This window comes from Vitis vinifera, chromosome 18 (genome assembly GCF_030704535.1).
Source record: "Vitis vinifera cultivar Pinot Noir 40024 chromosome 18, ASM3070453v1".
NCBI lineage: Eukaryota > Viridiplantae > Streptophyta > Magnoliopsida > Vitales > Vitaceae > Vitis > Vitis vinifera.
Window position 1 is genome coordinate 7,692,687 of NC_081822.1, and position 13,052 is coordinate 7,705,738.

General features: G+C 38.5%; 2 protein-coding genes across 3 annotated transcripts; one reads left to right on the forward strand and one right to left on the reverse strand.

Moving 5' to 3' along the window:
* Positions 1-304: 304 nt before the first annotated feature.
* Positions 305-9,147, reverse strand: LOC100245536 (adenine phosphoribosyltransferase 1, chloroplastic). 2 transcript variants are annotated; one of them, XM_002285216.5, is made up of 6 exons: positions 7,375-9,147; positions 7,099-7,209; positions 5,577-5,669; positions 3,437-3,586; positions 2,506-2,564; positions 305-721 (listed from the first exon to the last, which is right to left on the reverse strand). In XM_002285216.5, exons 1-6 carry the CDS (start codon positions 7,454-7,456, stop codon positions 668-670), a joined length of 549 nt encoding a protein of 182 aa, XP_002285252.1. In that variant the 5' UTR covers positions 7,457-9,147; the 3' UTR covers positions 305-667. The 2 variants fall into 2 exon arrangements, with proteins under 2 accessions (XP_002285252.1, XP_059590729.1); XM_059734746.1 differs by having other exon boundaries at positions 570-721; positions 2,506-2,557; positions 3,435-3,586; positions 7,375-7,614.
* A 760-nt stretch (positions 9,148-9,907) lies between these two features.
* Positions 9,908-11,239, forward strand: LOC100250659 (zinc finger protein ZAT10). Its single transcript, XM_002285224.4, has one exon. It carries the CDS (start codon positions 10,350-10,352, stop codon positions 11,049-11,051), a length of 702 nt encoding a protein of 233 aa, XP_002285260.1. The 5' UTR covers positions 9,908-10,349; the 3' UTR covers positions 11,052-11,239.
* Positions 11,240-13,052: the final 1,813 nt, after the last annotated feature.

Genomic DNA, 13,052 nt, shown 5'->3' on the forward strand with positions numbered 1-13,052 from the left:
TGCAATGAAGGTAATTAGAGTAGGGGCAAATGGCTAGTTGAAACAAAGCAGGCACCATATATAAGTAAAACATTTCAGGTTGGCGTGTAATACTGGGTGTATTAAATGTTATGGCCATAGGTAGATGAAATGGTGGATTGTGACCATGAAAGACAAACTGGGGTTTTTTTCTTTACCTAGTCTTCCCCCACTACCAACCACCACCACTAGGTGGAATTTTCTCTCTTAATCATCAGCACAGGTTTTAGACATGAAACAATGATGGACAATCAACAGAAACTGTGGACTCAGCTTTAAGCACATGTTAAAGCATCAACACACAATTTTTTGCATCAATAAAAGTAAACACAATTAATGGTGTTCACAAGAGAAAACCGGGTAAGGTTTTTATGTATATTTAACCAACAGTCAGGCGTTGAATCTGGCCATTTCCTTAAAAAACGAAGAATTATATAAATCCTCCTAACCTGAAAAGTCTTATTACTTTGATCAACCAATTGTTTTCAGGTCTCCAACTACCTAACCTAGAGAAAACCCTTCATTACCAAACAATTTTCTCTTCCCTTCAATCGAGCTGGGTCATTAAGGTTCTCCAACTTCAGAGAAAAGCTCTAGCAATCATAAACTCCAACCACCTGCTTGAAGTTATACCACAGGAACTGTGAGATCAAGCTGCACTTACAAGGACAAACAGTGGTTTGTCTCCTAATCGGTCCCTACCCTGCAATAAGACAAAGTGCAAAATAGCAATGCATCAAAAGAAAGAATTATAGGGAAAAAATGGTGATGCATTTAAATGACAGGATTCAACAGAGTGAGCAAGAGGCAACAAAAGAAACCAAGTTTATGAAGATAGTTGGCATAGCCAGTAAGGTCTTAGCTCCAGAAATGAAGATATCCAAAACATAATGTTAAAATCCTGTAAAATTTAGAAGTTTTTATGCAAGCCTAGTATTTTTTCAAATAAACAGAAGTTATTTCTTAAGAAAAATAAACCAAAAATACCCAAAAATAACCTATTAAAAGATTTTATATTTTAAAATTAAATATTCAGGAAAAAAATGAAAATAGTGGAAATAAATAGGCTAGATGGACCAAGTTCAGGTTGGCAATTTTTTAAAAGGGTCAGGTTCCTATTGACCACAGAGGCTGCATTGAAGACACTTGACAGACCAGTTGCTATTCCAACACAATGTTAATGTTGTAAGTAGAATATAACTAATTTCTGCATCAGTATTTGCCCATTTTCCCCCCTGAATCCTATTAATTTCAGTTTTTCTTTCCATTTTAGATGCAACTCATGAATTGTTTCATTGCTTTCTTGGGTTCCTTATTCATCATTTTGATCATTTTTCTTTCTTTCTTTCTTTAGCTGGCTATCAGAGATCAAAGGTGTTGAAGTTAATTTTTTGATAGGCAGGGTAAAGTTCTTAATTTTCTACAATAAATGTTATGTTTGCAAACGAATTATCAATTCCTGAACTATTAAACAACATTACTTTGCTGAAAAATTGGACATGATTTTGTAGTCCTATTAATATAAAGATATTGATAAATTTGAATTTCATATTGAGAAGATGTGATAGACCTCAGTGTTGCATCCCATTACTATACTATATTAGGACAACAAGCACTGACATATGAAGTCTCCTTAACCTTTGTCTTTTCATATTTGTTTATTTATTTATTTATTTTTATTTCTTATTTCCAATATTTTCTATCTTGTTTGTCCAGTAATTCATTTTATTTAATACTTGGGTTTGATTGAAAGTTTGAACAATTTATGTATATATTGACACAGGATTTGACTTACCAAAAAAATAAAATAAAATAAGTGTTGACATTGAATTGATCCACTGATGCATCTGTATTTTGGGACATTGATAAATCTGTCAACATTGACATTTAAGACTATGGGCATTTGAACACATTTAGATATTGTCATTCAACATTAAGATAGTATTTGACTTAGAAAAAAAAAAAAAAAAAAAAGAGGGAAAAACATTGACTTTGGATTTGTCCATTGATACATCTATAATTGGGACAATAATGCATTAGTTAACATTGACATTGAGAGAGAAGAAAGGCTAATCTAAAGAACAGCTTGTACAAACCACCATACAACTGCTTGTCATTTTCGAAACTATAAGATGCAGGCAGTTTTTTTGCTTTGGGAACAAATGGAGAAATAAAGGCAAAATTGTTGCTACCCCAGTTTGCCTGGGTTGTTTGTACAAGCTGATTGTGTATGGTACCACTCCAAAATCGTGAGAAAGAAAGAAGGAGCTTATATTAATTTTCCTTGGGATCTAGCAAGTAACCTCAAAACACTATTTTGACAGTATTCTGGCAAAAAGGTGTTTCAATAAGCTGAGCATCATGTTATAGAGCTTCTAAGCTTAACTGTTTATGATAGGCTAACTATAATTTTTTTTTTCTCTCTTTTTGCCAACCAAAAAAGAAAGAATTCTAAGTTGAAGATGCTTTCCATAAATAAGACCATACCTTTAGCTCTGGTAATTCAATGACACAAGCACACTCAACCACATCCACCTCAACCCGTTCTGCAGAGAAAAGTTATATTAAGATATAAAATCTGGAAAATTTCAATATTGATGGGAATGAGCGGAAGCTGATGTTTCTCAGGTCATATGAAACAAGACATGTGCCAAATCAAGTCGCCTTTAGGGAACTCATTTGAAGTGTTATGTGGCAGACTAATAATATAGAAAATATTTTGTTGAATCAGAGAGATTTCCAAGATTTATCGACAATTAAATAAGTTAAATGCCCATGTTGGATGTGAACTAACGTGAAGTTGCTCTAAAACATGTATCCAACTTGCTGACAGGACCGTCCAACAAAGGAAAGGAGTAAATTAGTTCAAATTTACTAAAAGTTCCAGGAGATTTTCTTAATATTCCTTGATTACATGGTTTATTTCAAAACCAATGCACTATCAATGTTGGCCATGATGTTAAATAGACAACAGACACATCATTATATCCTGAGGTATAAAAGAAAAAGAGTTGGATACTTTCACAATTCATCTATATCTCTATATCCTAACACTCAATGACAATACAAACTTGACATCTAAACACAAACCCAAACTAAAGACCAGGTAACATAAACCTCCAAATAGATACAGCTAACAGAAGCAGCAAGGTAATTTATAAGTAGAACATAATCTCTTTCACTATCCCATGCAAGCCTTTCCAAACATCCAGCAAGCCTCCCATCAACAACATGAAGGAAATTAGTGGTATGTGGACCTAACCTCTTTCTCACATCCACCAAAAGAAGCGAAAAAGGGAAAATGAAAAGAAAAAAAAGAAAAAAAAAACAGCTATGCAAACATTTATAAATAGATAATAAGAGAAAGTAAACATTGATATGCCACCAAATTCAGATAAAGAAAAGAAAAACACTCTACCAAGGAGGTTGATTGCAGCACACAACGTTCCCCCAGTTGCAATGAGATCATCTATGACTAAGGCCCGTTCTCCAGCTTGTACAGCCCCAACATGCATCTCAATTTTGTCTGTTCCATACTCCAATGCATACTCTTGAGAAATAACCGCCCCTGATAAGAACATCAAATCATTAAAACTCTATGCAACATGGAATGTTCTGATAAGCACAGTTAAGAAGACTCTTAGGAAACATATAAAATAAAAGTTATTGGCGTTCTTGGAAAATACATTTAAAAAAAACTAACTAAATAAATAACTAAGGTGATAAAGGTTCAAAATAAAAATCTAACTGATCCCAAATATAAGCAAAAGTTTTACCATAAAACAAGATATCAAGAACAAACTAGAATTGCACTCATGGATACAAGAAGGGTATATGATAAAAGTAGGTGCAAGGGTAGCATGTTCATTTATAGAAACTGACAATAAATCCGATAAACAGACCATTTTGAAAATTTTCAATAATACAACTTCTGACAATCTTTAGAAGCAATGAATTCTTTATATTGTCTTAACAAACTATTTCTCAAGTAAAGTATAAAGCATGTAGAACTTAGTCACGTATTATCTTGGATGATAAAATAAAATTTATTAAGATGTATGTGGAGAGAGTATGCCGCACATAGACTTGTTACCAACTGACTCAAGCAACAAAACAATCTTGAATCTTGATATAAAAGATCGTATCCTAGGAGTGGTCCCCATAGGTCATATACAGTTAGGAAGCAGTATGAGATTATGGTATGGTTGTGGCAGTTGATCGAGGTAGAGATGTACAGTTTGAGCCTTGACACAGTATGCATCACAGTAATTTTTACACACTGTAATCATAGCGTCTAAAAAAGATGACATTTCCTTGGATTAAATGCAGCAACACCAAAAGGCTATTAGTGAACCTTTTAGCATCCTTTGAACTAGTACAGAAGCTCTCACATGATAGTAGCAAGTTCCAGTGAAATACAAGTAATAAATTAGTCGACTTTTGCATATTGAGCATCAATAATCATAATAACAACCCAGACACATAAGATGCAATAGCAGAATCATACCAAGTACCTATGGCTAAATTTAGTGAAGCACTGATCCTACATTTGAATATAACAGCAATAACTAAGAGATGAAGCTCTTTGATTGCCTTATCTGAGAGCCCACTGAAGGTGACAAGTACAACATATACTTGCATTACAGAATTGGTTATATTGGTGGTTCAAAAAACTAACTAAAGCTAAAGCACATAACTAATAGACAACAAAATAAATAAATAAATAATAGAAAAACAGAATACTTTGTTTCTTTTTTGGATAGGTAAACAAGCAAATATATTAAAATCACTTGGAAAAGGCACACAAAGTACACATGGAGTATACAAGTAGCAACCGAATACAAGCAAACAGAAAGAGAAACAACAAACCAACACCCGATACAAAAGCTTCACCCTAAAGGCCTACAAAAATATAGAAACCCCAAACTTATCAAACTCTTGGGTAAAACCCAACTGAATCACCCCACTACTCTCACTCCACTCTTCCTTGCACTTCCCGAAGACCACCTTCTACCCCATAGGATTACAAAATAAGCCCACAACCCCAAAACCCTTACCTTTAGACCAGGTGAGAGAACTCCGCCACACTCCTCTTTTATAATCCTCCAATTTCTGAGGAGAGACGAACACCTAGCCTCTAAGCCAAACAACAGCAACCTAAAAAATCACTACCTACAAGGTCACTTACAAACCATCTTCCACTCACTACTCCAACTCCTCTCTTTTTTGTTTGAATTGCAGTAATTGACTTAACATCCCAAATATTGAAGCTCCCTAACAATCCATAACAAGATGCTTTTATTGAAAGGTTTACAAAACTGAAAGAAATCATATTATCACACTTGTTGACACATTATTACCAATCACTCAATAAGACCATGTAGAAACTAGCAATGCATAAACTCTTTCAACACTGATGCAAGTTATTTCATTGCACTAGATAAAAAAAAATCATTATCACAGACTGCATTGTTCTCCTGACTCTCCTGACTAATAAAAAAGTTGATGCCATCCAAGAACTAATTGAGGAAGGCAAAAACTGGATGGTAAAGACATACCAGGCAATTTATTAGGTTTTCTCATGGGGACAAATTTTGCTCCAATGGCCAATGCAATTGGCGGACCAAATATAAAACCTCTTGCTTCAATACCTGCAGAAAGTCATGGATATCAAATTAAAAAAATTATAGTTAGTTCCACCGAAAACAAAAGCAAAATCAGGGAATTGCTAATCCAATACTTAACTGCATGAAAAACAATGATAAAACTGCAGTACGTCTAAAATAATTTAACTTGGTAAGTTTTTGGCAAACCAAAACCTAGCCACTTAGCCAAGTTTTGATTTGAAAAAATCTGACAAAATGATCTCCAACAAACATTTAAAGACATGAGGTAACAGTAATTCCATCCATGTATAGTTAATTCCTTCCCTCGAGAAAGGAGGAGCAGAGGAGGCCTTGGATACTTGAAGTTGTAGACTTGTAGCTTTTAGAAGACCATTTTGAGAATCCTTCCTTTGTTTCAAACAGAATTGGATTTTTTGAACAAATGACAACAACATTTTTCCTATGATACTTGATATGGGAAACCATGAAAGAGTCCAAACCATTAACATTTCCAGCCTGGCAACTTATATGTATATTTTCGCACTTCTTTATAGAAGGTAGAAAGACCAAGAAATTGAATTAATGGAGAATTGGAAACTGGTGTCTATATATTGAGAGTTTGTGAGATCAGGGGAGGTTGAGATGAAAAATCGGGATGACTTTCTAGCTTCCTTCCATGTATGCATCTTCCAGTGTCATTAACAAATTGCAAGACCAAGTAATAATGATATCCTTCCAAGTTCCAATAAAATGCAATTGGAAAGACCCAAAATTATTCAATAATGCCATTTTATGTATAGAGAAAAGCTACAGAGAAAAGTATATTTAACTACCTGATCCACAAAGATGGGTTTTTCCAATTAAATATGGTGTATGATGGTCAAACTTGCAAGCAATGGATCGAATATTAATTCATCACAGTTTCCATTATTCCTTAGTATTATTTTCTGTCTAAATTTTGGTGCACTTGGTGATGCCTAGGGATATTCAAAACTTTGCTAGATGATAGTGATCAAGTATGCAAGGAGAGAAATAGGCCTTTCTTTCTCTTTTGGTGGGTAGGGGCGCGGTGAGACTGAGGAAAGCACATTGCATATATTGGAGGACTGTAATTCCTAATCCTTCTCTTATACAGGAGTTAGATCAAATCTGGCTCATATTTTCATGGTGCTTCCGAATACATTTTCTTGTCCCAAATGAATCACTGGACTTGACTACACCCACTTAGAAAAACATAAAAATTACTTTCTTTATTATCATAATCATAAACTAATGGAAAAATCACATGACTAAAAGAATTAAAAAACAGTTATTAGGATAAGATTTTTTTTATGCCATTAAAAAATTTATGTTGATTGTAGGTACATTGTTAACAGACAATTAGGAAAACCTAAGACAGATAATAAGTAAAGCACGGTGGAAGTAAAGAACAAAATAACCAAAGCAAACCTAAACTAAGAAACAAGCGTAATACCTGCAACAACAGAGATGTTTTTCCCTTTGTATCTCTCAACAAACAAATCGATAGTGTCCTTGAAAGCCTGAGGGTCGAGAAGCAATGTTGTTATGTCCTGAAACATAATACCTGCCCCCAAACCAAAAGCAACATACCATCAGATAGCCTCTATTAAATACTATAAACTCAGTGAGAGACAAAACTACGGAATACTCAGATGATAAAATGGAAAACCCAGATCGGAAGTATGAATTGATCCGAGTTATCATAAATCACAACTTTTTGAGTTTTAACCTGGTTTGGGAAAGTCGGGGATGACCCGAATCGCAGAAGAAATTCGAGCAATACGATGATCCTGGGCATCCTCAGAAGCCATTGGTTGGTGTGAGATCTTACAGACCACTGAGTCAGTAGCAACTCAACCAGACGAGATGCTGCTACCTCGTGCGGGCTGACTCTGCTGTAGCTGCCCAGATGAAACTCTGTTTACTCTTTAAATGACCGAATTGCCGGCGTTTAATGGGGAGACGTCTTTTCATGTTGTTTTCTGACGGAAATGCCCCTCTTTAAAATTCTCTGGTCAATCGCTCCACTGGTGGGAACAGGTGCATGTGGACAGCTGGGGACGGGATCTTGGAATAGGAGAGAGAAAGGGTAAAATAGTAAAACTAAAATATCTTGTTGAGTATCTTTCCTGGATGACTTGTGGGGGGGCACTTCAGTCTGTCGGGCGAATCAAATCCAAGAAGCTATATGCCCCCAAATCCCTATTCCCCCTCCCCCAAAAGCTCTGGAACTCATGCCTGCTTCTTTACCACCACCTCCTTCTACCCCTACGTATCGTAAGCCTCGTCACCTTTTTTCCCTCGTCATTTTTTTCATCTATAATGTGAGTCTATCATCCGTCTCATTTTTTTTTTTCCAGAATTTTAATAAATCTTACATTATATGGGTGAGTTGTCCAACAACCTAAATATGATGGCCCAAGTCTTAACAATTTCCTAGCAGAGAGAAGAAGTTGCTCAAGTCCAGAAAGGAAAGGCCAGCCAGCCCAAGTTCGTCATTACTCATTAGTACAGGCCCAACGCCTATGACATTAGATAGAATAGGAAGATACTGATATTTCATTACAGACTGTGTGAATGAAATTTGAACACAGGTAAGCCTAAGGACGAACCATGAGAAGGCATATTCTGAATAGAGTAAATTAGGTCCTAGGTCAAGTTTCTGGTTAGTAGCCACATCAGTGTCCCTCCTAAGCAGGAGCTCTGTTGAGGCGAATGAAGCTTAAGTTTCTTATTAGTAGCCAATTCAGTCCCCAACACCTCAAAACAAAGGGCTAACCACTTGATAGGCCTAACAGAACATACCATATTCGCATAAAGAAATCAAGCCTCACATGAAAATCGGTTAGCTAGGATGGCCACCAATGTTGATTCCATTTTCTCAAGTTGGGTGGAAGCGGTGGCTTTTAGTTGATACGACTCCATTGACTATTATTATGACAACATAATGGTCACACCGTGTCGGTTCACGCGTGGTCTACATTTTCGTTTTCCCTTTTAACCGGTGACAACTCTTTCATTCATCCCAATTACCAAGGGACCATATTGGTTGGCCTGCACTGCAACTCCACCTCCATCTCCATCTCCATCTCCATCTAAACCCCAATTCAATCTCCCAAATATCTACTCAGTTACCTACTGGGCAAACCCATCTCGTCTTCCCGATGCCCTCGACGCCCGCCGCATCAGATTCCTCTGGAGAATTACTGCAATCACATCGTAATGAAATGAAAACGTTTCCTAAAAAACAAAAAGGAATTCTCAAATAAGGGAGAATATGTTCTGATGGACAAAACAAAGAAAACGATGAACGATTCTCGACGTCACTTCCAATTGTGAAATCTCTTCTCGAAGCATTTTGAGGTTGAATTCAAAGTACGCCGTGTTTTTTATGTTGTCGAAGGTTATATAGCCCACGTTTTTCGTTTCTGAAATTTGGTCATGGCCCATTCAAGTCTGCGGAATCCCAACTCCCAAGCCATCTTTGATTAGGTAAGCAGTGACTTCACGAGCCCAAATGATAATTAAGCGAAAGTTTCATAACAGTGGAAACTAACTTATAGGGAAGGTTCATCCTTTTATAATTAAATTGTGCCTATGGGGGAATGATACGTGCCCCAAAACGTAACTGAGGTACATAACAAAACAGTGTGAACGCTATGTTTTTTCTATCATAAGCCACCACTTCTTTCGCGTTTGATTAATATTGAGAAAATTACTTTTTCCTGATATAAAAAACTAGTTAAGTCAAAAAGATTTCTTGCATCTCAAGTTATCATGCCACTGGATTAATGATTAATGTGTCACAGCAGAAACATTGCAGAATATCCCATGTGAAGGGCCACTGTCATTAATTGGCTGCTTTCGCATTACAGTGGAACTCTTAAGAAAAAAAAAAACAAAGGGTGTAAAACAGGCTACGGATTAAACCCAGAAACCCACATCAGTTTCCCTATGCCAGGCTGGCATGTGGGACGGGACAGATATTATATAGAAGCATCCCATGGTTGCGAAAGACAAAGCTGAGTTATTTTGATGCTAATATAAATTTGGTGGGCATGGGAAACCCCACCCAAATTGGAAAAATCCATGTGATTAGGTGTTGTGGTTACTTAAAGATTGGATATGCGCAAGTACATGCATTTTATGTCTGATGGAATGATATTAGTGGCCTAGTGGGGGGTGGGAAGTGAGGGTGGGTGGTTACAATTAAGGTTTACCTCACATTGGTTACCGGCTGCTGGCTGCTGGCTGCCGGCTGCCGCCAAGGGGTGGTTGTGGGAACATTTGAACGCGTTTTGTTTGTGGGGTTTATGTAATTTGAATGTGTTGACTTAGAAGCAGTCGTCAGTTGTGAGCCACAGTCTCACTCTCTTCCTTCCCTTGCCTTTTCCCTTTGTACTAGAAGCAGGCCCACACATGTTATCCTCTCACGCCCTTTTGAATTTGACTCTCCACTACAGAAGAAAACTCAACGCAAACGTGCTCCACTTGGTTCCTAATTAATTTAAGTGCAAGTTCATCCTCTACCTCTTCCTTTCCTCACACTTGTCACGCAACTTCCTTCCTTCCCACTCCTTATAAGACCATACCACTCCCTCACTCAAATTCATTCATCTCAAATCTCACCAGTCCTTCAGAGTTCCTCAACCCGCATACCTTTTCTCTCAGTGTTTCTCTCTGCCTACTTCATCTCCCTCTTTCATGGCTCTCGAAGCTCTCAACTCACCAACCACACCCACGCCTTCCTTTCACTACGAACAACCCAGCCTCCACTCTCTGGAGTCATGGGCCAAGCGCAAGCGTTCCAAGCGTCCTCGCTTCGACAACCAACCTACAGAGGAAGAGTATCTGGCTCTCTGCCTCATCATGTTGGCTCGAGGAGGCGCCGCCGCCTCCACCGTCTCACACCGCCGCCATCTCTCTCCCCCTCCTGCCCTGCAGGTGGAAGCTCCTAAACTCACATACAAATGTTCAGTTTGTAACAAGGCCTTCGCATCCTACCAGGCACTAGGGGGACACAAGGCCAGCCACCGTAAGCAGTCCGGATCCGATGACCTGTCGGCCTCCATCACCACCACAAGCACCGCGGCCGCTGCCAGCGGTGGTAGGACTCATGAGTGTTCCATCTGTCACAAGACTTTCCCCACTGGACAGGCTTTGGGTGGACACAAGCGATGCCACTACGAAGGCGGCGCCAGCGTCAGCAGTGGCGTTACCTCGTCCGAAGGTGTGGGGTCAACCCACAGCCACCGTGACTTCGACCTCAACCTGCCGGCTTTTCCCGAATTATGGTCCGCACGTCGATTCCCAGTCGATGACGAGGTCGAGAGTCCTCTGCCGACAAAGAAGCCCCGTCTCCAGATGCTGCCGCCAAAAACCGAAGTCTCTCTAGATCACCATTAGATTTCCAAATTTAGGATTAGTTTCTTTCTTTCTTCTCTAGAAATGACCATTGAAATTCGTGTATTTTTTTTTTTTTCCTTTTAGCTCCCCTCGATTAGAATTTGTTTCTCCTGTACATGCTATCTGAACTCGTAGTTGTTCAGCTGTGATAGTGATTATTCAATTGATTGATTTTTTATTAAAACAAATTAAAGCTCTCATGTGTCCTCCCTTTCAATCTGCAAACTAAGATCACAGTGGTGGGTGGTGCCAACTTGGAATCAATTTTCCATACATACAGCTGCGTCAACGGCAGAGCATTTGCCATTGGCAACGACTTTGTGGCAGAAGGGGTAGAAACAGAAGAGTTGGTTGAGGAGTAGCGGGAGGGGACACTACTAGACATGTGGGCGTTAAGCCTAACCATTATTATAATTGTATTAGTTAATTAGTAAAGAGAAATGGATGGATGGACGATGCTGATGAGATACGAGAGGATGTTTGGTGGTGTGGATAAGAAGAAAGCTTTGGGCACGCGGCTCTCCTGCGGAAGCGATGAGGATGACAGGTGGCCTTGCTTAAGCCAGGTTCTCTCCCCTCACTTCCTCTATTCCACCCTTCTTTTCCCCACTTCATCACCTCTATTTGGACACGGCATTGAAGGGCTCATTTGTCTTCTGACTCTTCTCGATCATTAATAGGTTACCTTTCATGGGGTCCTTTTTCAACAATGAAATTGGATGATGATCCTGATAAAATAACAAGTGTTTGTATGATCTATTTTATTTAAAGACGAAGGAAGAAGACGAGAGGCAATCTTAACAATCTAGGGATTGGCTCCTCCATTTCTATTTTGTTTTTTTTTCACATGCCTAATTAACTTATTTAGAGAGGACAGACAGCGTCACAAGAGGCCATGTTGGCATGCTTAATAGATTTAACCAAAAACAAAGAGTGAGTCAATCTACCCAAAATGCAAGAGCATTTTCAACCAGAGAGCCGACCCTTTTTAGAGAAGTGGTGGCAACTGGCAAGCCCATGAGAGGCCATTTGTCACCACATTCTTTTGATAGGAGGCTACATCTGGAGATAATCCTGACTCTCGATACCATTTATTTAGGATCTGCTGAACTACTCAATTTCCATTTTCCACCATCGTCGGTGCCACACCTTCATAAAAGATTTAGGCTGTATTTGGCTGGCAGCTCTTATCTAAATCTTAGGCTGAAAAGTAAAAACCATTGCACTACTCGGAGCTTCTAGGTGTGAAAGCCTCCCCCACGAGCCAAGGAAAAAGAAAAAAAAAAAGCATCCATAGCTTTCAGCCCAACGTTTGGAATAGAGGAACTGACCGAGCCCATTTTAGTTGCTTAGAACATGTTCCGGAGATTGGGAAATGGAAAATAAAAAATCTCACAGTAGCCTTTTCGTGTGGGGCACAAATTTGAATACTCTTCAGCCTGAAGGCCTAAACCGATCCTCAGTTAGAAAAGAAAAAACTAGAAGGGAAAACCCCAAAAATTAAGAAGGGTCAACTCAAGGATCAAATGCACTGAATGTAACCGTATATTCACGACCGCGTGGGCGATGAGTCTAGTCATCTAATGGGGACTGATATAATTTTATTTCACAAACCCAATAGGGTGGTCCTCCTCTTATAATAAGTTTCAACTCTTTTTACTCATTATTATCATCATCATATAGACCGACTAGTATGCATAATTTATCTCAATTCATGAGTTCCACCTTTGATTCTCGTCTCTATATGGATCTCCCTGTGTTTACCATTTTATTAGCTAAAGAAGATTATGATACGATTGAGTAGCTGTGCCCCACCAAACTGGGGTCCAATGTGTAGTTGGTCGGCAACTTTATAAGAAAGACACTCGGAGATGACATTGGGGTGGCTGGAATTAATACTCTGATACAATGAAAGAGTACCCACCTTCTTGGATTTTTAGTAGAAAGAGGGATAATCAATGTGTCAAGCTCACGTAAGGCTCGCAGCACGTGAGCAGTGAA

Coding starts and splice junctions, on each gene's coding strand:
- LOC100245536 (XM_002285216.5), bottom strand. CDS start 7,456: ATGGCTTCTGAGGATGCCCAGGATCATCGTATTGCTCGAATTTCTTCT. Junction 3,587..5,576: donor AAAACCTAATAAATTGCCTG/GTATGTCTTTAC, acceptor TGTTCTTATCAG/GGGCGGTTATTTCTCAAGAG. Junction 722..2,505: donor TTGAATTACCAGAGCTAAAG/GTATGGTCTTAT, acceptor GTCTTATTGCAG/GGTAGGGACCGATTAGGAGA.
- LOC100250659 (XM_002285224.4), top strand. CDS start 10,350: ATGGCTCTCGAAGCTCTCAACTCACCAACCACACCCACGCCTTCCTTT.